This window comes from Grus americana, chromosome 21 (assembly GCF_028858705.1).
Source record: "Grus americana isolate bGruAme1 chromosome 21, bGruAme1.mat, whole genome shotgun sequence".
NCBI classification, from domain to species: Eukaryota; Metazoa; Chordata; class Aves; order Gruiformes; family Gruidae; genus Grus; species Grus americana.
Window position 1 is genome coordinate 8,874,659 of NC_072872.1, and position 22,960 is coordinate 8,897,618.

Here is a 22,960-nt window from a genome sequence, read left to right on the forward strand (position 1 = left end):
GCAGCCAATGGGGACGGCGCGGGGGGCTCCCGTCATTTGCATGCGGCGGGAGAGGCGGGCGGCGCGGCCAATCGGCGGCGGGCGGGGCGGGGCGGGGCGGGGCCTGGCCTGCCCCCCACGAGGGCGCCGCGGCGGAGCGGTGGGGAGCGGCGGACGGCGGGCAGGTGCGGGGGGCGCGGGGATGGCGGCGGGCACGGCGGGGGTGGCACGGCACGGCACGGCACGGCACGGCGGGGGTGGTGCTGGGGGCGGCCGTGGGGATGGCGGAGCCGGGCACGGCCGCGGGCAGACGCACGGTAAGGCCGGGCCGCCGCACGCCCCGGCACCGGGCCGGCGCTCCGGCAACATCTGGCTGGTAGCCCGGGAGCGGCGGGGGAGGCTGCGCGGGGCAGCCGGTGCCCCTTCCCGCGGAGGGTCGGCTCCGATCGTCGGCCGCGCCCCGGGCATCCTCCCAGCGCTGCCGGGCGTTATCGGGGGGCGGCCGGCGCAGGCGCGGTCTCGGCGGCGCTCCGCGGGGACGGAGGGAGACGCTCGGGGCGCCGGGTGCGATGCGCGGCCCCGGTCCGTCCCGCCCGCTGCCCGGGCCCTGCCGCTCCCGCAGAGCCGCGGGTTTGCTCACCGGCTCCGATTCTGGCTTTGCCCGGCGCCGATCCCTGCCCCGATCCCGCAGGGCCCCGGTCCCTCCGGTCCCGCCGGGAACCCCGCTCCGGGCGGGGAGGATGGCTCGGCCCGCCCCGTTTGTCCCCAGCAGGGCGAGGTGACCCTGGATCCCCGCTCGGGCGCCGGTGGCCTGCAGCCCGTCTCGTCGTGCTTCAGCCCCGGTAACGCGACGTGCTGGCAGAGCGTAAATGTGGGGGCTTCTCCCCAAAACATCTTCCCCGGTTTTGTAATCGGAGCCGCTTTGCGCACAGCGGAGACAAAACCGTCACATTTTCTACGGAAGGCAGCGGCATCGTTAACCGAAATGACACGTAGGGTCGTTGGAGAGGAAGACCCCTCTCCCGAGGACTCCCTGTCCTGCAGCCCAGCCCTTCCCTCAGCCGGGCCCGAAACTCTTTGGCCCACGAGCCCCTCTCCAGCCTCTGCTTTTCAAGGCCGTTTTCCTTGCGATGGAGCAGCCCCGCTGGTGCCGTGCCCGCTCAGCCAGCGGCTGGGTCGCCGTGCTGTCGTGGCTAACGCGGGCGTCCTGGGACCGTTCGCGCGGGCGCTTTGGGCTCTCGCCCCGGTGAGAGCCTCGGCCGAAGAGCAGAGCCATGCTCCGCGCCCTGGGAGGCGAGACCGGGTCGCCGTCGGCTTTGCGTGGGTAGGGCATCGAGCCAGCTTTCCAAAAACCACACGTTTCTTCCAAAAGCATCGCTGGGAGCTGCGGTGCTGCGTCGTGGGTGAGTGCCAGAGCAGGCAAGCTGGGCAATATACGTATCCACTATGTACTGCATATATATACACATACTGCATATATGCAGTGATTTTCCAGCTGGTTAGCAAGAAACGCCTCTGCTCGCAGCTGCTAATGGAAGATGCACCAGAGCTGCTTTTTTTATTTTTTATTATTCATTATTATTATTTTAATGAGGAGGGCAGCAGGGCCGGCCATCGTGTCCCCGCTCTCAGCGTGCTGGTCTGTGGGTCGGGCGCGTGGCAGAGCGAGAGCAGAACGACTTGGTGCGTGGTTTCCAGCGTCTGCTGGGGAAGCAAAGCTGCCACTGTGCTGGTGCTGGGGAGCGCTCCCCAAACGGGATGGGGTTTACGGCCTCCCCTGCCTGTCCACACTGCTAGCAGAGCTGCTGCAGCGTGGAAAGCCGACATCCTGCTGGGATCACCCACCCAGGCGGTGCTGAGTGGGTCCCTGTCAGTGCCGGCGCGGTCCGGAGCGGGCACCATGCTTGCTGGCCCCGTAGCCAACAGAGCTGTGCCAGGAGGGCAGAGAAACTGGCAGGGTGCCGTAGTGAAGCTGAGCGGGACTCAGCGGATGGAGAGGCACCGAGTTTTCCTAATTTATAAATTAAAAAAGCGCTGCTGCACGTTTCCGAAACCCTGACCCCTTTTTGCTGGCTTGGCCTCTGGTTTTCATGTAAATCCAGCTGCCAGCCGCATCGATGCTGTTATCGCTGCAGGGTTACAGTGCCCTGCTGCCCCCGGGTCCGGCGTGCTCCAGCTACCGGGGTGTCCCCGAACCGCGCGCTCCAGGGTGGGCTTTTTGCCCAAGATGGCCAAAAAGCAAAAGCCGCTGAGAAGGTGTGATTGGTGTGTGTGGACAAGGAGGAGGAGGACGGGTGGCAGCCCAGTGGGACGTGGTGGCTGGGCAAGCCCCAGTGCTGGGAGGCAGCCCCGCAGCGTTGCCTGCGGACACCCGCATTTTATTCTTTAATAAAAACACCCAGCCTGATTTAAAGGCATCCGGTGATGGAAACGTTCGGCTCCAGACTCCCTGCGGCTGCCGGCTGAGCCTCCTCTCGCCTGAGCTGCGCAGGGGTGGCCGGCGCCGGGTGGCAGCCACTCGCTCACCCACGCACGCTGCTGGTGCCGGGCTGCGGCACCGACACGGTTAAGGCACCGGCGGGATGGGGGAGCCAGGCTGCACGCCACGGCTGCACGCCACCAGCGGAGCCAAACCTGCCGAGTCAGGATGTGAGAGCGGCAGGGACGGCTCTGCAGCGTCCCTGGGTGCTGCCGCATCCCGGGGTGCCAGGGGCTCAGCCTCCCCTCCTCCGCCAGACACCTCTTCCCAGGGACAGAGTGGGAATGGGGTAGGAACCGTCATCCACTGTGTTTGCCTCCGGCTGTCGCAGCCACTCTGCACCGGCACCAGCGCCGCTTCCTGAAACCTGCAGAGCTTCCAGCTCTGCTGAGGTTTTATCTCATTTTTTTTGCCTCCTGACTGTGCATCTCCGTTTGAGCACCAGAGCCAGGTAGGTGTGGTGCTGGGGTGGCCGGTGCCCCCGACGCAGCGGGGAGCCTGCCCACCGGCTCATGGGGAAGGGGCACGCACTGACGGTGCTGCACGTCGGGGACCCGCGGGTGCTCGGTGGCCTGACGCACCCCGTTGCTTTTGTGCTGGCGTACGGGAAGGCAAAGCAGGAATAACCCCGTCTGACGTGTCGCGTGTGGGTTTGGGCTCTGCTGTTGGCTGGGGGGGCCGAGCAGCGCCGAGTGCCTGCGCTTTGGCACGGTCACAGGCCACCTCACGTGTCACAGCTAAACCCCCAACGCCTGCCTCGGTCGGTGTCTTAATGACCGGCTGGTGAACGCGCTCGAGCCCACCAGCTGCGGCCGGAAGCAGCCCGCGCCGCGATGGCAGCCGGGGGGGGAACGCTGCTCTGCAGCAGAGGCTTCCCCGGGCAGAGGGAAGGGGCAGGACTGCTGCTCTGCGCATCCCTGCAGCATCGGGGCTGCGTGCCGGGGGCCGGGAGCGGGTGGGGGGTGCACGGGACCCAGCGCGGGGCACAAACAGGCAGGTGACGGCAGGGCAGCGTGAGTAATTGTGCTAAAGTCACCGTTCCCGTGGGGTGTTGGGGGGGGGAGGGCATTTGCTGAGGGTGCTGTTTGCAAACTGGGTAAAAAAGGGGTAGGAATGTGAAGACGGATTGCCGGAGTGGGGAGATGCTCAGCGCCGTCTCCCCCACACCCCTCACCTGAGCAGCTGGGCAGGATGCTGGGGTGCCCGGGGTGGGGGTCCCACAGCTCCCCCTGCCCCAGTGCCTCACCCTCGGGGGCTCAGGCTCATCAGTGGGTGAGGAGGCTTCGCCCTTATATTCCAATTAATTCTCCGGGCAGTTTCACCTCCTCTTGCTGTGACAGCAGTGTATTTGGGAGGCTGCGGTCCGCAGACCATCCCTGGACTGGCCCAGCAGAGCTTTTGCTCCCAGGGGCTTCCCAGCCACAAATCCTCCCCGCATCCCAGCGCCCGGGCTCTCCCCAGCGCCATTGTGCTGGCCAGGGATGGGGATGGAGCAGGAGCCAGGTGGGAGCACAAGCTCTTGGGGTGCCCCTCGCACCCTGGTCCCAGGCACACCCCGCAGAAGAAAACACTTTTCTTCCCTTTCCCTGCATCGCCCTGCAGAAACTCCTGCAGTTGCAGGCGCACGGTGCTGGAGTGGTCTTGGGGAAGCACCAAAATGTCGGCACGACGGGGACCGGGCTTTCGGCAGCACCTATGACTTGGAGCACCCGGAGTTGTGGGTTGGCCCCGGGGGCTGGGATGCTCCGGCTCCTTGGGATGCAGAGCCCTGCCCCGTGTGCCGGCGATCCAGCAGCACTTCCCAGCAAAGTTCCTGAAATGCTGCCGGAGACTTGCCAGCCACCGCGCTCGGCTCCCCCCCCGGCATTACCACGAGGTAATGGATGAGGGGTGTCAGATCCTGCTGGAAATTGCGGAGAGTTGAGCTCATCACGGAGCTGAGCTCATCGCACCACAGATCCCCGGGACACGTACACAGAGCCAGTCCCAAGCCCTGCAATAAGTTTGAGTCCCGGTTTGTGGCAGTGCAGGCAAGGAAGCCGCACGGCTGCCCCCACTGCGACTGGGGCACAGGGGTCCGGCTGTCCCTCCTGCAGGCATCCCCCCAGCTCGCTTCAGCTTCATTATGCTGCCTCTAATTAAGCGATGCTGGGCGGGCATGAAGCAGCTTGCAGAAACATGCATGACGGTGCCCGGGCCGGTGGCCACTGTTGACCCTGTGTTGGTGCAGGCAGCTGCCCGCTGCCAGGCGAGGGCCGTGGGGAGCTGTGAAGGTCACGCGAGCAGCCCCTGGGAGAAGCGGGAGGGGGTCGCGATGGCTTTGGGGGGCTCGGGACACACAGCGCAACGGTGCGGGGCCACAGGAGAGCAGCTGCCTCCTGCCCTTTCAAAAATAAACCTGGCTTTATTGAGCCCAGCCTCAAGCCCCGGCGTGGCTGTGGCCAAAAGGAGCCGCGTTTCTGCGGTGCTTGGGGGAGGAGGGAGATGGGGGTCTGCACCGGGACTGGGGGCCGCAGCGGGGCCAGGGGCCACGGTGGGCGGGCAGGCGGCTCCGCGGGGACGGGCTCGGCTGCCGCAGCCGCTGCCATTGGGCCGCGTGGGCTGCAGGGGCTGCGTCGGGATGCAGGCATGCTGTGCCAGGATGCTGGGGGGATGCGGGATGCGGGAGGGATGCGGGATGCGGGAGGGATGCGGGATGCAGGCATGCTGTGCCAGGATGCTGGAGGGATGTGGGATGCGGGTTGCGAGCACGCTGGATCAGGATGCTGGAGGGATGAGGGAATGCGGGATGCAGGCACGCTGGGCCAGGATGCAGGAGGGACGCAGGATGTGGGAGAGATGCAGGATGCGGGAGAGATGCAGGATGCAGGCATGCCCTGCTGGGATGCAGGCAGGATGCGATATGCAGGCACGCTGTTCCGGGATGCAGGCGGGATACATGCCAGGACATGAGCAGGCTGTGCCGGGCCACGCACCCGGAGATCTTTCAGTCCCCATCTGGGGGAAAAAGCAGCGGCGTAAAGATGGCATTTCCCAGGCCTAGAGAGGGATGGGTTAAATTTAAAAATCAGCCCCAGTTTTGTAGGCAAGCATTGCGGTTTTCTGTGATCCTGGAAACCGCTGGCGGTGTTGAGGCATGGGGAGCGGGAGCAGGACCACGGCTTCCTCAGGAGTCATGCCAGGTGCCCCCCTGGCATGGGGATGGGGATGGGGACAGGGAGGGTGGGGGTGCCTGGGGGCAAGCCCCCCTTTCCCTCGCAGCTCTTGCCTCCCTGCTCACACAGTTACGTGCGGGCTGCGGGAAGAGCCAAGGTGTTTTCGTTCCCTTGGCTTGTCCCTTGCAGAGGGACCCTCTGGGGGCTGCTTTAGTGTTAAACACCCGCAAAATATTTAATTTTTCAGCCCATTAATGCTTCTTCACCATTTCCTGATATGTCGTAAGACCTCCATGGTGTGGGTCGGTGCCTCGCTGCCGCAGCCGGGTTGCCCCATGGCATGCCCTGCTCACCTCCCGTGGGCAGCGAGGTGGGCAGCGGGCAGGCAGCGAGGTGGGCAGCAATCAGCCCCGCTCTGCCCTCCGCGGGAGCCCCAGAAATCTGGGGAGAGCAACCGAGTTGGGGAGTCGTCGGCACAGGGCATGGGATGGGCTTGGGATCGGCAGCGGGTCTGGGTGGGAGCCCTGGGGTCTGGGGCCGGCAGAGCTGCCGTGCCCTGCCCGCTGCTGCCCGCAGCGCTGCCTGTGCCACACGCCCATCCGGCTTACAAGCTCCTGCAACAGGAAGCACCGTCATGCACGCGCCCCAAAAACCCCATTTCTTCCTCTTTTTCTCTTCCCCTGTGGCAGGGGTGAGGCGGCAAGCGGCTCCGGGGAGCCCAGGCTGGCTCCATGTATCCCGAATCCACCACTGACTCCCCGGCGCGACTCTCGCTGCGGCAGACGGGCTCCCCAGGGATGATTTACAGGTAAAGGCACGGAGTAGCGTCCGGGGGGGGGCTTCAAACCCAGGGGTGCACCCTGACGGATGCCACGGTACGCCAAAACCACCCCAGCACGCTTAGTGCAAAAACTTACAGGACTGCGAAAAAACAGGCAGCGGCAGCAGCATTTTTGGGCGCTGATGCCTGCCATGGGAAGAGTGGGTACTTTTGGGGAGCATGCTGGTGCCCGCTGCACAGTGCCCCCCGTGATGCGGCACAGACGGGTGCCACTGACCCTTCCCACGGCCGCCGGCTCTGCCGCTCGTTCCCGCTCTGCCTTTCTAACGGGGTTTGTGGCATCTTTCTTCTTTCTCCCCTTTGCTGTCGGAAGCGCGAGGTACGGGAGCCCCAAGCGCCAGCTCCAGTTCTACAGGTAACCCAAACCGTCCCCTCCCCAAAAATCCCCCCCGGCAAGCGGACGCGGCCGAAGCCCCGGTAGCCCCTGCCCATGCCCAGGGCACTGCTGGCGCGGGCACTGCTGGCACAGCTGTGCCGGGGTCCCTCCATGCGGGGCGAGCATCGCCGGCGTGGCGCCGCGTCTTTGCCAGCTCATGGGTTTGGCAGAGCGACACGGGGACCCCGCGTGTGCAGCTGGGTAGGTGGGGGGGCTGTCCTTGCCGGGCTCCCCAAGCAGCGGAGTGTGGCCGGAGCGTGGCTGGAGGGCAGCCACCACGGGGCTGCGGGCCTCGGCTCGGGTGGGCATCCTGCGCCGATGCTGCGCCAGGAAGAGCCCGCTGGCTTTTCCCGAGGGCAGCTCCAGGAACCCAGCCAGCCGCTCCGCTGCTCCTTCCATTAAGAGAAGCGTCACTAAGTGGCACAGAAGGCAACGCTCCCCCCCCCCCATCCTTTTACCGTCTGAAATGAAGGCAGCACTTCTCCCGCACACCGTGCCAGCAGCCGTTTTGGTGCTCCCAGGGCCGCAGCAGCCCGGCAGCAGGGGACGGGGGGCTGCCCCCCAAGGGAGCCGTGGCCTCCCCGCTCCGTCCCTGTGCGTGGCGGGGGGAGCAGAGTTTGGCCGGCACCGGGGTGGCTCAGCGGCACTGCGAGCGTGCCTGTCCCGGTGATGTGCCGCCGCCGGCACTGCCGAGCCCAAGGCACGGGAGGGTTTTGGCTGCCGAACCGGCCAGGCAGAGCCGTGCACCGGAACCGCTGGGCACATCTGGCGCAGAAGGCTGCGAGGCCAACAGGCAGGAGCCACCTTGCCCGTGGGCTGCCTGCAGGCAGCTGCCACTCGTGTCTGTCACCCAGCCCCGTGTTTCGGTCCTGCCACAGCCCAGCTCCGACCCTGCACCGTGGGGCGCGCAGGAGGGCTGCAGGGACCGGCCCCCAGTGCCCCCGGCTGTCCCCAGTGCCCCGCGTGCCGATGGCACGGGACCTGTCGCTGCAAGGCGAGGGGCGGCTGCGGGCAGCGGCAGCGATGCCAGCGTTGATAAAGCAGCGGCGCATCCCCGGGCTTTTAGCGAAGCGGCCATGAATAATTTAGCTCCCCTTTGCGAGGAAGAAAATCCCCTAATAGGGCTAATGGAGCGCGGTGAGAAAGCTGGGCTCTGGGGGGGCCTGCCGCAGCCGCCAATTGCTTTGGACGCCAAGCGCCAACGCTGCCCTAATGCAAAAAAACCCGGCGGCCGCACGTCTCTTATAGCTGCCCCGGGGCAGCCCGGCCGCCCAGAGCGTTGCTGTTGATGAGCAGCATCCCCGGCGCGCGGGTGAGTCGGGGCCGGCGGCGTGAGCGGCGAGCGGGGATGGGCGCAGCCGGGGGTGCAGCCCGCTGCGGGCAGCAGGGAGGGTTTGCTGTGCGGGGTGATTCGGGATGTGGTGGCTTGCGGGGGGGTTCGTTTGGGGGTTGGGGTCTTCTTGGTTTTAGGCAGGCTGTTGGTTGCCAACAAGTTCCCAGCTTGGCAAGCCGGGCCGGACAGCCGCCTTTCCGAGCAGCTACCCTGCGCGCCCGACCGTCACCCGCTTGTTGTGCCCCTGACGCGCCCTGATGGTCTGTGTCCCATCCCCGCTCCCTCCCCGCAAAACAGCCTCTCCCGCTCGGGCACGGCTGCTTGGGCTTCGGCAGCTTCTGCAGCCCCCGCTGCTTCTTGTCCCTCGGGCAGCATCAGGATTTCGGCTAACGAACAGCCCGTGGACGAACCTGCTGCCTCCACGCTCTCTCTGCCACCCCGTAACGTTGCTCAGCCGAAAATCAGGGAGATGTCGGAATGAGGCGGCCGGTGGATTCCCACCCCGCTCCCCAAAGCAGCCCAGACCAAACCCCCCCCGGCTCTGCTTGTTGCAGCCGTTTCGTTGCGGCACGGTGAAGCTGTAGAGCAGCCGTGCAGCCGGCTCGGAATTTTCCTGGCCGCTCTTGAGCAAGGGGATCCCACCGGGGGCGAGGTGGTCCTGCCGGGGACCAGGGGATCCCCCCAGGGCCGGGTGCTGCGCCCACGCCCAGCAGGAGCCCCCGGTGCTGTGTCCATTAAACCCAGCAGCCATGGAGAAGGGCTGGTGCTGGCGGTGCCGGCTCGGGCTTTGAGGCAGGGCAGGAAGAGGAGGCTGTGGCCAGGGTTCGTTTGGCTTTGCTGCAGGAGAGGGGGTCCCTTTCCGTGTCTCCCCGCCTTCCCAAGCCCTTGCTGCGGAGCAGGAGGAGCACGGGAGGGTCTCCGGCAGCGCTGGTATCGCAGGAGCTCCCCGGGGTTTTGGTCCTGTCCCCCCCTTGCCAGCTGCTGTTCCGTATCTTCTGGGTTTTCTTCTTTTTTCTTGAGGTCACACCTCAGTGGGAAAGTGCACTTTGCTTTTGGCTCCTGCTACTGTAAATTTGAGCTTCGCAGGGAAAGAAGAAACCACTGGTGGGAGCCTGGCCGCAGCACGATGCCGGCACAGCTCCGGCACGGTGTGCTCCCAGCTCCCAGTGGCCGCTTCGGCACCAGCGCCGTGGTTTTGGCCCCGCTCCCCGCTCCTTTCAGACACTGAGTGCGAGGGACGCTGCAGAGCGCGGCAGGGAGATCGATGCCGGCGCCGCCACGGGTGAGATCCCAGCCGTAGAGGCGGCGGGTGCCACCGGTGGGTGAGGAGCCCGCTCTGCGGCAGGCTATTTTCAGCAGCACGCACCGGCTGGGAGGTCGCTGCCGTGGCTGCGGGGAAGGCGTTGGCTGGCGGCGCGGGTTGCGGCAGCCTGCCACAGGCACGGCAGCCACCACCAGCACTTACGACCCCCTCTGCGGATGCCCACCCTCCCCGGGGAGCCCCACCGGGCCACCTTTACCCTCCTGGCCTCTCCCACCCCTCCGTCGGCATGCGGTGCCGGATTCTCACCGGCAGCACTTGTGCCACCACTTTCCCCTCCCCGGTGGGGTGCCGGGCCCCACCGCGGCCCTGGTGGGGATGCAAACCAGTGGCAGCCCAGCGGGTGTGAGCCGGGAGGCGGCACAGCCGGGGCACGTGCCAGGCTGCAGCAGCTCGCGGAGCTCGGGGTGGCCGTGGCGGGCACCCGCCGCAGCCCCCGCTGCCCATCACCGCCCAGCCACAGGCTGTGCCATGGCCCTGCCGCGCTGCCGCCCTCGCCCTGCCTTTGCTGTTCGGCTCCCCTTGCCCCGCTGAAGCCCCCCCTCCTGCTCTCCCCTCCCCGTGCCACAGACCCGCCGCAGGTCCTCGCAAGGGCGGGTGCCGCTGGGGCTCCGGCATCGCGGCACGGGCACGGCTCTCCCACGAGCGGCGGCAGAGCCCGGCGTTGCGGCAGGGCACTTTCCCAGCTCTCTCCATAGCATCGCTGAGCGGTCGGCGGCGGGGCCGGCCCGCAGAGCCCACGCTCGGGTGGCGGGATGCTCTCCATGACGTACAGCGAGAGCCTGCGCAGCGTGGCTAGCCGGCACCCCCCCGAGTGGGGGCTGCCGCCGGCCCCCCAGCCAGCGGACGGGCTGGAGCTGCGGCGGCTGCGGGACGTGCGGGCGGCGGCGCGGGCGAAGACGCTGGAGGAGTTCCTGCGGATGCACGGGCTCTCCCTGGCCGACAGCACCGCCCGCGCCACCGGCATGAAGTACAGGTAAGGCAGCGCCGGTGCCGGCCAGGGTGGCGAACGCGGCGAGGGCCGAGCGCATCTGGCCCAAGATGTGGGGACGGAGCAGGGACGCTGCTTAGCGTGGGTTTACACCTCATCGGGAAAAGCCTGGCCTGCAGGATTTCACCGGTTGCCCTGTGCTGCGCCGAGGTTGGGAGGAGCCGGTGTCCTCGGCAGAAAAGGTGATGTCGTGCGGCGGGGCAGCGCCGTTACCTCTTGCTTGCTCGATGGTCTTTGAGCGTCTCACTTGATTTTCCTTTTTGCTGTTGGGAAGTTGCAAGCGCAAACACGCTCCGTGCTTTTAAAGATCGGGCGGTTGGAGCGAAGAGCTGCAGAAACGCTCTGTCCGTCCATCGAGCGCTTGTTGCAGAGCTGGTGCTCCATTAATTTTGCATGCGGGACCCGGGCGCGTCTCAGGATTTCAGCCGACTCTTGTCCTCCTCGTTACCCGCCCGTGCCGGGAGGACGCGCCGGGCAGCCGGAGCCGTCGGCCACGGCTCCCCTGAGGGCACGCGGCTGCTTTTCCCAGCGCGTCCCCCAGCGTCGCAGCTGGGGCGATGGGGCACCCCCGTAACCCAGCCGGGCCTTGGGCCGGGGCACCGGGGCTGGGGACAGCGGCTGTTCCCCCCCAGGAAAGTGCAGGGGTGCCAGGGGTGCCCCTCGCCTCCCACTGCAGTGAAGTGCCCGGGGGGGCAGCAGCTGTGCCAGCTCCTGCCGTGCTGTGCCGTGCTGTGCCGCGCTGTGCCGCACCGCGGGTCAGGTTCCCCTCCGCTCACGGTAACAGAGGTAACATTTACACGGTGGCAAGACTCATCTAATATTCATGGGGCGGTTATTAATTGATGGGGAGAGGCTGGCACAGGCACCCCCAACGATGCTCCTCCGGGCATGTGCCCGCTGCCCCCAAAATCTCTGGGGTGTCTCCTCCTCCGGGGAGCTGCCAATTGCTGCCGGGTCCCCCCCACCCCGGGGCCGGCGCTGGCGCTGGCGGGATTACCGGGCTAAGGAGCTTTGCGGCAGAGGGAAGCGGAGGAGATTACAAGATTTCTCATTAGGTCGGGGCTGAACGTGCGTAATTTCCCCCATGAGCCAAGCCCCTGCCCCGCTCCTTGCTGCTTCCCTGGGGGCACAGCCGGCGCGGGCAGCGGGCAGCAGGCAGCAGCCCCGGCCCCGAATCGGTGCTGTAGCACGGCCGGTTGGCATCCCTCCTTCGGCGGGAGATGCCAGGCTGGGTTTCACCTCAATCCGCTTAGCTCGGGCCAGGCGGAATTTGGGGGATGCGACACCGAGGGGGTCACCCCGTCCAGCTTCGGCAAACCACCGGGCTCTGCCCCCGGAGTCTTGTGTCTGGCGATGTGCACACGCTCCGGCCGGGAGAGCGTCGGGCTCGCACCGGCCTGCGAGGAGGGATGCTGCGCCACCGCGGCACGGCCGGAGGGAGACAAACGGCCCCTTCGCCCCCGGGACCCCCGCTGCGCCGTGAACCAGGGCCGGGCGGGAAGCGTTGCCCGCGGGGGATGCTCGGTGGGGGGGTCCCTTCGGGGGGCACCCGCTGCGGCGCTCCCCTTCCCGCCCCCCCACCTGCCCGGGCGCCGCTCGCTCGCTTCCTGAGCTCATCAAATATTGAGGGCAGGAGGGCTGCCGGGAGCCGGCCCCACGCCCGCCGCCTCGCAGCCCCCCGCCGTCACGTTGGCAGAGCGGCGGCGCGGGAGGAGCTCCCCGCCTCACCGGGGGCGCCGGCTAAATTTAGGCAGCTGGCGCGGCTGCCCGCCGGAGCAGCATGCAGGTCTCCTTTGTGTGCTCCGAGCACAGCATCAAGAGCCGGAGCGCGGAGGACCGGCTGAACCGGCAGAATGCCGGCAGTCCCAGCCTCGGCACCCGCGGCAAGTTCCGGGCAGTGGCCATGGTGGCCCGCAGCCTGGGGCAGCTCTCGGTGCAGAACGCTCCCTCCTCCAGCGAGTCCAGCGTCAAGCAGCCGGGGATGAAATACCGGTAGGAGACGGGCACGCTGCTCGGGCGGCAGATCTGCTGCCTGCTCGGTGCTTTCTCTGTTCCTCACCGAGCTCCGGGCGGTGGGGGGGGCTCTGGGGGGCCGGCTGTGCTGCACTCCCCCACTCCCTGGCTCGCGTCCTGCTCCGTAGGTTTCTGGGTGCTAAAAGTGCTGACCGTGCACCTCCGTCGCCTTCCTCGCTGTTCGCTCCTGTCCCCTCTCAGGGCGGCTTTGATCCAGCCTTGCGTAAAGCCAGCGGGATGGGGGGGGAGGGACCCTAAAATTTGGGGTAGGATTAGTAGGATCCCCAGCGCCTGCCGAGCCGGGCAGGCTGCCGAGCGGGGAGGGTCTGAGAGTGGCGGTGCGCGTTAATCCGCGGGCTGCCATGGCATCAGTACGGCCCTGCCGGAGACTCGCCCCCCCGTGAAGCATGCGTGGAGCCGTAAGCCAGGATTTGGCCCTCGGCTGCCCATGGGGGGCTTGGAAATGAAGGGCGGTGTGTGCACGCTGTGCCCCCCAGCCAGCACCCGCAGGGTTAATGCGGTCCACATCCCTGGCACCGGAGCAGAGCGCTGGGGCTTCCCCCTCCCTCCCTCCCCCGGGATGAGCGTGCACCCAGGCGCGGGGCTGGGGGCTCCCCCCGGGGATGAGCGTGCACGCCGCGGTCCAGCTGATAGCTGCTGCGTGCCCAGATGCGACCGGCGTTGGGCTGCGAAGCGCATCAGGCCGGCAGAGTGCTGGGATGAGTCCAGCCGTCACCCACCATCATCGTCCAAATCAGCCGAGTCCCCTCGTCAGGGCGCTGGGGTTCGGGGTGGCCCCATCCAGCTCTCAAATGCTGAATCCTTGCAGCACCCCCCGGGCTTGGCGCTTGTGCCCCGCGGTCACGTCCCGATCCGGAGCAGCAGCATCGGGGGACCACCCTCTCCCGGGCGCTGGGTGACCAGCTCGGGGGTCCCCGCCAGCAGCTGCGGGGGGGACGGTGGCACAGGGGGATGCTCCGTGCAAACGGGCGGGACAGGGAGGCCATGGGGCAGCGCCGGGGAACACTTGGCCTCCCCCAATATCTGCCAGCGTCTCCGTCAGGCGGCCACCCCACGGCCACAGCCTCTCCACGCCATGAAACGCTCTAAAAATAACGAGGGTTGGGGAGGAGCGCCCGCGCCTCCAGATGTTGGGCAATAACGCAGCGGCACGGAAGGACTCGGCTCAGCTCGCGATTCACCGCCGCCATCGGACCACGGCTGCTCCCTGCCCAGCTCCCCGTGCCCATACCGGCGATGCCGGCGGTGACGGTGCCTCCCGGTTGCTACGCGACACCCGCGCGGGCGGGCTGCCGCGGCTCACCTACACTTTATTTATTTTAACGTTCGTTCCTCAAGCCTTTGTCATTTTTAACGAGAAACTGGCTCTACATCACCGCGGTGAAGGCGTCTGCCAGCCCGGCCTCCTTCCCAAAAGCTGTTCCCTGGTTCCTTGTGCCGGCCAAATTTTCGGCGGTGCTCCGTTTCTCCAGGACCCGTCTCGGCTTCCCAGCACCCTCTCCTCATGCGAGCCTTGCGCTCCCCTGTGCCACGCTGCAGAGAACGGGCACAGCTCGTGCCGCATGTGGGACCCTCCGGGCCTGACCGCCGCTGTGCCCTCTCCCCTTCTCCTGCCCCATCCCCCTGCGCCCGCGGCGCTGTCGGGGGAGCCAGGCACCCCGGCCTCGTCACAGGGAGCCTTGTAGCCGGGTCACTGCCCGCTGCCGCTCCGATTACCCTGCCGGCTACAGCAGCAAATGGCATCAACTGCGCCGGGGCCGGCCGTGCCGCTGGTGAGCCACAGCGTGCCTGGACCAGGACGGCTTTTTAATCAGTCACGGGGGACCCTCGCTGCGGGATCGTCCCAGATGGGGATGGGGACAGGGACCAGGGACCACCACCGCACCTCCCAGCCCACACGGACAGGGCGCTCGGTGGCACGCGGATGCATGAGACGGCATTTTGGGGCTTTCTGGCGGCTTTCCTAACAGGTCTCTGTCTTCCAGGAACCTCGGGAAGTCTGGGCTGCGCGTGTCCTGCCTGGGCCTGGGTAAGTGCCGGGGTTTGCCGCGGCTCCTCTGTCCCACAGCTGCTGCCAGCGCTCCCCGGCAAGGGCGGCACTCGCCTGCTCCAGCGACGCTTTGCCAAGGGAAGGAAAGGGTTTCCCTCCGGCCTGGCGGCGGTTTTGAGACGCGGCCCAGAAGTTGTCAAATTATTTTCTCTTTTTCTCCTCCAACGTGATTGGAAGTGACCGGGCTGCGCTGGGAGCACCGTGCCGCACGTGGCGGGGCCAACCGTGGCCACCGCGTGCCGGGGCTGTGCCAGGGGAGCTGGGGTGGGTGGCCGGGGGCTCGGGGCAGCAGCGGTCGGTGCTCACCGTGCGTGCACCCTCTCTCCTCTGCAGGTACGTGGGTGACTTTCGGGGGGCAGATCACAGATGAGGTAAGGATCGCACCCCAAGCCAGGCGGGGAGGGGATGGGGCCGGCAAAGCCGCAGCGCTGGTCTCGGTGCACGTGGTATGCCAGAGCTCACCCCCTTCGCTGACCCTCCCCGCTCTCCCCTCGCAGATGGCGGAGCAGCTGATGACTTTAGCCTACGACAACGGCATTAATCTCTTCGACACGGCAGAAGTCTACGCCGCCGGCAAGTAGGTACCCTGCTTCGGCAGCAGCACGAGGGGCCTCACCGCATGCCCCAGCCTCCGGCACCTCCGAGCTGCAGCGGCGCTGGGAATCTCCCGGGTTTGCCGGCTGCAAAGCGGCTGCCAGGACGGGGCAGCGATGGCTTGCTCGCGGGGGGTGATGGCTCGTGCGGTCCCGCGCTGCCTGTGGCTGCCTGTGGCTGCCTGCACCATGGCCGCAGCAGCTGACCCCCCTTCTCTCGTAGGGCCGAAGTGGTGCTGGGGAACATCATCAAGAAAAAAGGGTGGAGGTAAGCCGGACTTCACTCCCGTGCGGCAGAGCCGGTCACCGTGGTGCCAATGGGCTGGGGAAAGCTGGCAGGGAGCGGGCAGGGAGCGGGCAGGGCACACGGGGCTTTGCAGGTGCCGTCAACGGTGACTTTCTCTTTCTCCCTGCAGACGGTCCAGCCTGGTGATCACCACCAAAATCTTCTGGGGAGGAAAGTAGGTAGCGCGCCCACCCCGTGGCAGAGCGGCCGGAGCACGCCAGGCTCTCACTCACCTTTCCTTTTCCAGGGCCGAGACGGAGAGGGGACTGTCCCGAAAGCACATCATAGAAGGTAGGGCTACTCGCTGGGCGCTGCCGGCCTCGGCACCAGGCTGTGCCGGCCCCGGCTGCCGTGCCCGCTGGCGGCACAGAGCCCAGCACTCCTGACGGTCCCGTCGGTGCGGCAGGTCTGAAGGCGTCACTGGAGCGGCTGCAGCTGGAGTACGTGGACGTGGTGTTCGCCAACCGGCCCGACCCCAACACGCCAATGGAAGGTGGGTGCTGCGCCGCGCTCCTCCCCGCCGCCTTTCATCACCGTCGTGGTTGGTTTGCGCCAGGCTTTCATTTCAAGGGCATTTTCCCTTCCCGAGCAGACCCCCCCCTCCTCCGCCACGGTCAGCCCACGCCACGGTTCTGCCTCTGCTGCCCCCAGCCCGGCACCTGGGGCTGCGGCAGGGGTGGGTTGGTGGGGTGGCAGCTGGTCGTTGCCCCCATCCCAGTGAGCCGCTCGCTCCGCTCTGCCAGCAGCAGCCGACTCCGCTCTCTCTCAATCTCTCTTTTATCACCAGGGGACCCATTTAGTTCCTCCAAGTCCAGGACTTTCATCGTAGAAGGTACTCCCTGCCCGCACTCTGCCCGCCAGCCGCTGCCTGTGTCCCAGCGGCATTTTCTGGGGCAGAACCCCCACTCCTCTGTGATTTCCATCCCTATCCCCCCGCCCCGAGCAAACCCTGCCGTAAAACGCACAGGCGGCAGCAGCAGCACAATGAAACCACCCCCTGCCCCTTCGGACCATCTTGCAGTTGAAGGGGAAGAAAGCAAAGAGGGTCCCCAGCCCCCCCGGGCTCCTCACCACGGGGCACCCTTTGCAGCCGCGCTGGGCACCACGGCAGGGTCCCTCCTCGCCAGGGCAGCTGTGAGCACGCCGGGGCGCACACGCCAGCGCTGGCCAGACGAGCCTCGCGCCCCTCGCTCTCCCCGCTGCCCGCCTTTGGCTGCAGGAGCGCCTTTGCTTGGCCCCAGCCCGCATGGCTCAGGGCCGGCTGCCCCCAGAGACCCCCGCGGCCCTCGCACAGGGTCCGGGGTTCCCTCCCTCTCCTGGGTCTCGGTGCATGGGCGATGCTTCGGGTCCCTCCCCCTGCGGCGGTGCCAAGCACAGTGCTGGTGCTGGTACCCCGTGGGGCCGGTGCCAGGAGCCTTGGGCTGCTCTCTGTGCCGGGAGAGCCAGCGGCACGTCAGGGTCAGCCGTGGCCCCCGGCCCACCCCGAGCGGCTGCTCCCTTGGTCCCCGTCCTGCTCCTCTGAAAGCATCCTCCGGACACAACCCAGCTCCCACCTCCCACCTCTGCCTCGGGGAGCGGGATGCTCGCCAGCCGTCGGTGCGGCGCGAGCCCCCTTCTGCTGGCGCGGCGCCCCGCTAACCCCCGCCTGCTGCTCTCCCCTTCCCTCCCGGCAGAGACGGTTCGAGCCATGACCCACGTCATCAACCAGGGGATGGCCATGTACTGGGGGACCTCGCGCTGGAGCTCCATGGAGATCATGGTAGGGGCCCGGGGGCAGCCGTGGCGGAGCAGCCCCAGTGCCGCCGGTGATGCTGATTTAATTAGACAGCAGCTGTCAGCAGCCAAGCGCTTGCAGATGCGCTTGAGCCTTAATTATTTTTTGCGGCAGCTCTCGGGGCTCGGCCAGGGGGATCGGGGAGTGGTCGGCGGGGGAATCGGGGGGGGGGGGGCGGTGGCGGGGCACTGAGGGTCCTGGCTCTTTGGCAGGAGGCGTACTCGGTGGCCCGGCAGTTCAACCTGATCCCACCGATCTGCGAGCAGGCCGAGTACCACATGTTCCAGCGGGAGAAGGTGGAGGTGCAGCTCCCTGAGCTCTTCCACAAGATAGGTACAGCAGCGGGGGTCCCGCCCTGGCTCCCCCAAAGCACAGTGCTCCCCAAAGCCCGGCGGGGCTCACCCCACGTCCCTGGGGCTGGCCAGCCCCTGTGCCGTGGTCCCCGGGGGAGCTGGGGGGCAGCAGGTCACAGCCCGCTGTGCTCTGCCCCAGGCGTCGGAGCCATGACCTGGTCCCCGCTGGCCTGCGGCATCGTCTCGGGGAAGTACGACGGGGGGATCCCCCCCTACTCCCGTGCCTCGCTGAAGGTGAGCCCGGCCGGGGCTGGGGCATCGGGACGGGAGCGGGGGGAGCAGGGCCTGGGGGGTCCCCATGGGAGCAGGAGGTCCGGGAGTCACGACCCAGGGAGCCTGGGGATGCCCTGCCCGCGCAAAGTCCCGGTACACCCCGATCCCACCGTGACACCCCCTCCGAGCCCCCTCCCGTCCCCAGGGATACCAGTGGCTGAAGGACAAGATCCTGAGCGAGGAGGGCAGGCGGCAGCAGGCGAAGCTGAAGGAGCTGCAGGCCATCGCCGAGCGCCTGGGCTGCACCCTGCCCCAACTCGCCATCGGTAAGGGGCTGGGGGGGGGGGGCCGGGGGGGCCACGGGGGACGCCGGGCCACGCTGAGGCTCTGCTCTCCCTCCTACCCCAGCCTGGTGCCTGCGCAACGAGGGTGTCAGCTCCGTCTTGCTGGGCGCCTCCAATGCCGACCAGCTGATGGAGAACATCGGAGCAATACAGGTCAGTGCTCCCCGCCTCGTCGGCAGCACGCCGGGGGAGGCATTGCTGCGGGGAAGCGAGCAGACCCTGCCCGTGCACGCTGTGCTGCTGCAGTCCTGCAATGCACTGCGTTGGCAAAGGAGGTCGTGAACCTGGCCCGAAACAAAAATTACGGGTTTTCTTGATCCAAAGCTGAGCAGAGATGAGGCTGTGCTGGGCTAAGAAGGCAGAGGAGGAGCCCAACCGAGGCTCCCCGTAACTGGGTCACTCAGCCGGCAAGCTGGGGCTTGTAGCATCAAGGTGGCGGGGCGGAGGCGGTGAGCGCGGCACGGCTGCGTGCCATTGGTGGCTGCATCCTCCCGCGTGCACCAGTGCCACGATCCCAACTCCCAACGGCACCCCCGTCCCCCGCAGGTCCTTCCGAAGCTGTCGTCTTCCATCGTCCACGAGATCGATAGCATCCTGGGCAACAAACCCTACAGCAAGAAGGACTACAGATCCTAAGCGCGCGCCCGAGCGCGCCGCCCACCGCGCAGCCCTCGCCGCCCGTTCGCTTGCTTACGCTTTGTTGGAGCAAAGTGGAGAGTGTGGTTTGCACCGCGAGCCCGACGCTGCGAGCGCCAAGAGCCAGCGCTCCCGCCCGCCGCTGCCCCGGACCATCGTACCGCTTCCACCCGGCGTGGCTCTGGAGCACGGGGACGGCCGCTGGCGGGGAGCGCACGAGGGCGAGCTCCGAGCTGCCCGGCCGCCCTGCCCGCAGCCGAAGGCGCCACCGGCGCGGCACGGGGACCCGTTGCATGCGTCGCTCCCGCCCCCTGCGTTGCTGGAGGCGGCGGGCGCGGGGGCGCGGGCGGGTGCTGTACGCCCACGAGGCCGACAACACGAAGCTGTTCCCCAGCCTGCGCTCCGCCCCTCGCCTCTGCCCTGCCCGCGTCGCGCCGGCGTCACCAACCTGCCACCGGCACCGCGGGGCTGCAGGCCCACGGGAGGGAGTACCTGCTCCCGGGGGATGGGGAGGGATTGGGGGCAGGGGGGGCAGCCACCCGCCCAGGGATCGGGGTGGGGGGAGCGCGTGAGCGTGCACGTACAGACACGCACATATAGCCATCCCTGTATCTGTACACGTTGTGTGCAGACAGCTACGTGCAGCTGCGTAGATACAACGCTTCATCCACAAGTTCCTTTAGCTACCTTTACGTATAGATGCACCTATATACGCACACACACAATTACAAATGTATATACGCACACACGGATACATCTACAGCTGGATCTAGAGCTGAAGCCCTGTCCCTCCCTCCATCCCTCCACCAACCCGTGTACAGATACCCACACCTATGCAGGCAGGCAGAGGTATGTAGATACGTATGCACACATCTATGAAAATTACATATATAATATGTATACAACCATAGAAATGTGGATGTGTATTTGTGTATACAGACATGTATAGCTATATGTATATATCCATATATGTAGATCTATAGCTGTGTACCTATCCGTGTAAATATATTGATATAGCTACATATATATTTCTATGTATATAAATGCACACATCTATGAAAATTACAGATATACACAGATATATGTGCAGATGTATCTATATCAATAGCTATATAACTACATACTCTTATCTGAACCTATATATAAACATATGCCTATATATATACATGGACATATACATATTTGTAAGTTAGCACTACAGATATATATAGATAGATAGGTATCTGTGTACTCTGTGTGGAAACACCTATCTCTGCCAATACACATATCTATCCGTATCCACACGCACACGTATATACGCACAGCCCTATATACAGGCACACATAAATATCAAAAGTACAAATTTATGTACAACACTGTCGCTCTGCGCACAGCGTGTATACGTATACGTGTGAGCGTTTATCTACTATATACACAGATACAGCCACACTCCTGTCCCTGCCATGGGGGGGTGCATACACACGCACACACGGTCTCTCACAGACCGCACGTTCAAGCCCTAGGTACACGCCTGGGGGGTCTGTGTGCAGACACACACACACACACACACCCCCACCCCTTTACATGTGTCAAATTATCTCTGTCTATACCTACATACCTTTATCTATATACCTCCTTGTCTCTACAGAACCACACCGATGATGGCATACATATATATACACTCATACATATGTATAAAATTACATGTGTGTATCTGCGTATACACACATGTATACTGTATGCATAGCTGTATCTATACACCTTTATCTGTATCTCTATCTACACTTATGTATAAATATATAAAAGCTACAAATACATATGTGTCTGCATAGATACACACACAGATCTATATATCCATATAGGTACAGATATGTATATAGATATATCTACATACGTATGTGTGTATATATACATATATAAGTTACAGATACATTTATGTGTATATACACAGAGATACATCTATGCGTATGTACACCTACGTAAATATCGATCTATACATCCATACCTACATATATACGCCTATTTACCCATACTTATTCCTGTATATATACACACCCCTCTATATATTTACTTACATAGGTATGTAAGCACATATGAACACACGCGTATTAAAATCACAAAAACATATACACACGCATATAAAAATATACAGATGTGTGTGTATATATATGCGCACCCACATAGATACAGCTGTACCTGAACACCTATACCTTTAGCGATACCTATATACCAACACCTATTTATATCTATGTACGCTTAGATATGCACACACAGAGATCTAAAAATCACAATTCTATGTATATCTACGTGTATGTATACGTATAGATATGGATCCACACCTATACATACCTGTAGAGGTGTATACGTACATACACACGTAGACCGATGTACGTATATGTAAATGCACGCGCACCCAAGTAAAACTTACACTACACACGTGCACACGTGCACACACCCACACGTACGTGTCGGTCCACGGGTGGCAGAGCCGGGGCAGCTCCACGGCCGACAGACCCTGCGCGTGCGTGCACACGCGTGTGCGCAGGACGGTCCCACGCCCCGCGGCAGGACCCCCGCCCTCGCTCCCCACCCTGCCAGGCTCCCGCTGCGTCCTTCCGAAAGGATTTATTAAAACACAGAGAACAGAAACTGGGACACACGGAGCACGAAGGGGATGCGGGGGCGTCGCTTACAGCTGCCGTCAGCCTCCGGCGAGAGGCCGCCGCCGCGGCGCAGTCGGTGTCACCACGCTTGCGGGTGTCCCCATCCCAGCTCCGGCCGTCCCCTCCCTCCCTCCCTCCCGCGTCGCCTCCACCCGCGCGCCCCGAGCCCGGCACGCCCGGACCCCCAGCCTTGCCACGGCCCCGCTGCCGGGATGGTGCCGGGGCTCCCCGCGGCAGCACTGGCGCACGCCGATGCTCTCGCCGGGGCTGGGCAGGCTCTGGCAGCGGGGCTGGCAGCAGGCATGCACTTGCTCAAACACCACGAGGATGTAGAAATGGATCTCACAGGGAAACTCGGGAGCCGGCTCGGCCGGGAAGCAGGGTGCCCGCCGGCCTCCCCTCACACCCCACACGTGCCAATAAAACCAGACACAAACACCGCGACTACCTCCCGCCTCGGCTCAGCCCCTCGCCCACACAAACTCTTCAAGTCTTCAATAAGAAAGTGCAAAAAATGTACACGGAAATGAAAGCCCCGTCCCAGCCGCTCCGGCGACGGCGGGGGGGTCACATCGGTTGAAGCACACTTGAAGCGGGAGCAGGAGAGCCCGGCAGCGCCGGCGGCAGCTCGTCTTCCACGCAGGCAACGCCGCCGCGTTTCCCCCGCCCTTCCTCCAGCGCCAGGGTGGCGTTCGGCTGGGGGGCTGGGGAGCGGCCCCCGGGGGCTGCTGCAAGGAGAGGGGAGAGCTGCCGGTCAGCCGGGCTCCGGCACGCGCTGCGGTTGCTCAGCCAGAGGCCGCATCCCGACACCGGCACTCGGGAGGCAGCACAGAGCGCAGCCCTCGCACGGCCCCCCCGCCCCATCGCACGTCTGCACGTGTTTTCCCACGAGGCCCCTGCGAACGGAACGCGGAGAGCGGCGAGCGCAGCCTTACCTCAGCTGGAAACGGGGGCTGCGGAGGAAAATCATGGGAACGGCTAAATATCTGTGGTGGGAGAGGAAACACCTTGCTCGCCCGCCGTCCCTCGGCGTTGCTCCTGGCCCACCACAATCCGCCCCCGGAATTTCTCTGCCCAGGAGCGGCCGCTCCAAACCCCGACCTACCGGTCACGTACGGTCCCAGAGGCATCTGACTGTAGTTGACAATCCCGCCTGGCCCAGGACCTCGGAAATTTGGCCCGAAGTTGTTGTTGTAGATCTGGGAGGAGCCGAAGGAGCCCTGGGGAGGTAAGGAGGGAGAAGAGCCGCTGACCTGCAGCCCCGGTGCCACCGCCACCCCCGGCGAGGGGCTCCGTCCCCGCTGACCTGCTGGACGGCGGGGTCCCCCCCGCGGGTGGCCAGGCGGCTGAGGATGCTCCGCTCGGACATCTGCAGCCGGGCGGCCACGGGCGGGATGCGGGACAGCATGGAGGGCAGGCGCGTCACGTCGGCCTTCATGTCGCTCAGCAGCTCCTCGAGCTGGTTCAGCACTGCGGGCAGAGCGAGGCGGCGCTCAGGCGGGGGCACGTCCCAGCCCCGGGGACTGGCGAGCCGACGGCAAAGAGCGCTGCAGACCCCCG

The 22,960-nt window shown here is 65.3% G+C and overlaps 2 protein-coding genes across 10 annotated transcripts in view; one reads left to right on the top strand and one right to left on the bottom strand.

The window, feature by feature from the left end:
- The first annotated feature begins 77 nt into the window (after nucleotides 1-77).
- Nucleotides 78-19,837, top strand: KCNAB2 (potassium voltage-gated channel subfamily A regulatory beta subunit 2). 5 transcript variants are annotated; one of them, XM_054849983.1, is made up of 16 exons: nucleotides 78-164; nucleotides 6,303-6,421; nucleotides 6,768-6,809; nucleotides 14,495-14,538; nucleotides 14,893-14,930; nucleotides 15,057-15,136; nucleotides 15,376-15,420; nucleotides 15,569-15,613; nucleotides 15,686-15,729; nucleotides 15,845-15,931; nucleotides 17,112-17,197; nucleotides 17,425-17,545; nucleotides 17,705-17,799; nucleotides 17,984-18,104; nucleotides 18,187-18,275; nucleotides 18,669-19,837. In XM_054849983.1, the coding sequence occupies exons 2-16, from the start codon at nucleotides 6,345-6,347 to the stop codon at nucleotides 18,756-18,758; spliced, it is 1,104 nt and encodes a 367-aa protein (XP_054705958.1). In that variant the 5' UTR covers nucleotides 78-164; nucleotides 6,303-6,344; the 3' UTR covers nucleotides 18,759-19,837. The 5 variants fall into 5 exon arrangements, with proteins under 5 accessions (XP_054705958.1, XP_054705960.1, XP_054705957.1 ...); XM_054849982.1 differs by lacking the exon at nucleotides 78-164 and adding an exon at nucleotides 2,607-2,909; XM_054849985.1 differs by lacking the exon at nucleotides 6,768-6,809 and having other exon boundaries at nucleotides 18,669-19,151.
- A 1,706-nt stretch (nucleotides 19,838-21,543) lies between these two features.
- Nucleotides 21,544-22,960, bottom strand: part of CHD5 (chromodomain helicase DNA binding protein 5) — a 31,248-nt gene continuing 29,831 nt past the window's right edge. For all 5 annotated transcript variants that reach the window (XM_054849708.1, XM_054849709.1, XM_054849711.1 and 2 more), the window contains 4 exons: nucleotides 22,707-22,870; nucleotides 22,506-22,620; nucleotides 22,336-22,386; nucleotides 21,544-22,128 (listed from right to left, as the gene is read on the bottom strand). In XM_054849708.1, the coding sequence (XP_054705683.1) occupies nucleotides 22,379-22,386; nucleotides 22,506-22,620; nucleotides 22,707-22,870 (287 nt within the window). In that variant the 3' untranslated portion in view covers nucleotides 21,544-22,128; nucleotides 22,336-22,378. The remainder of the gene's footprint in view (nucleotides 22,129-22,335; nucleotides 22,387-22,505; nucleotides 22,621-22,706; nucleotides 22,871-22,960) is intronic.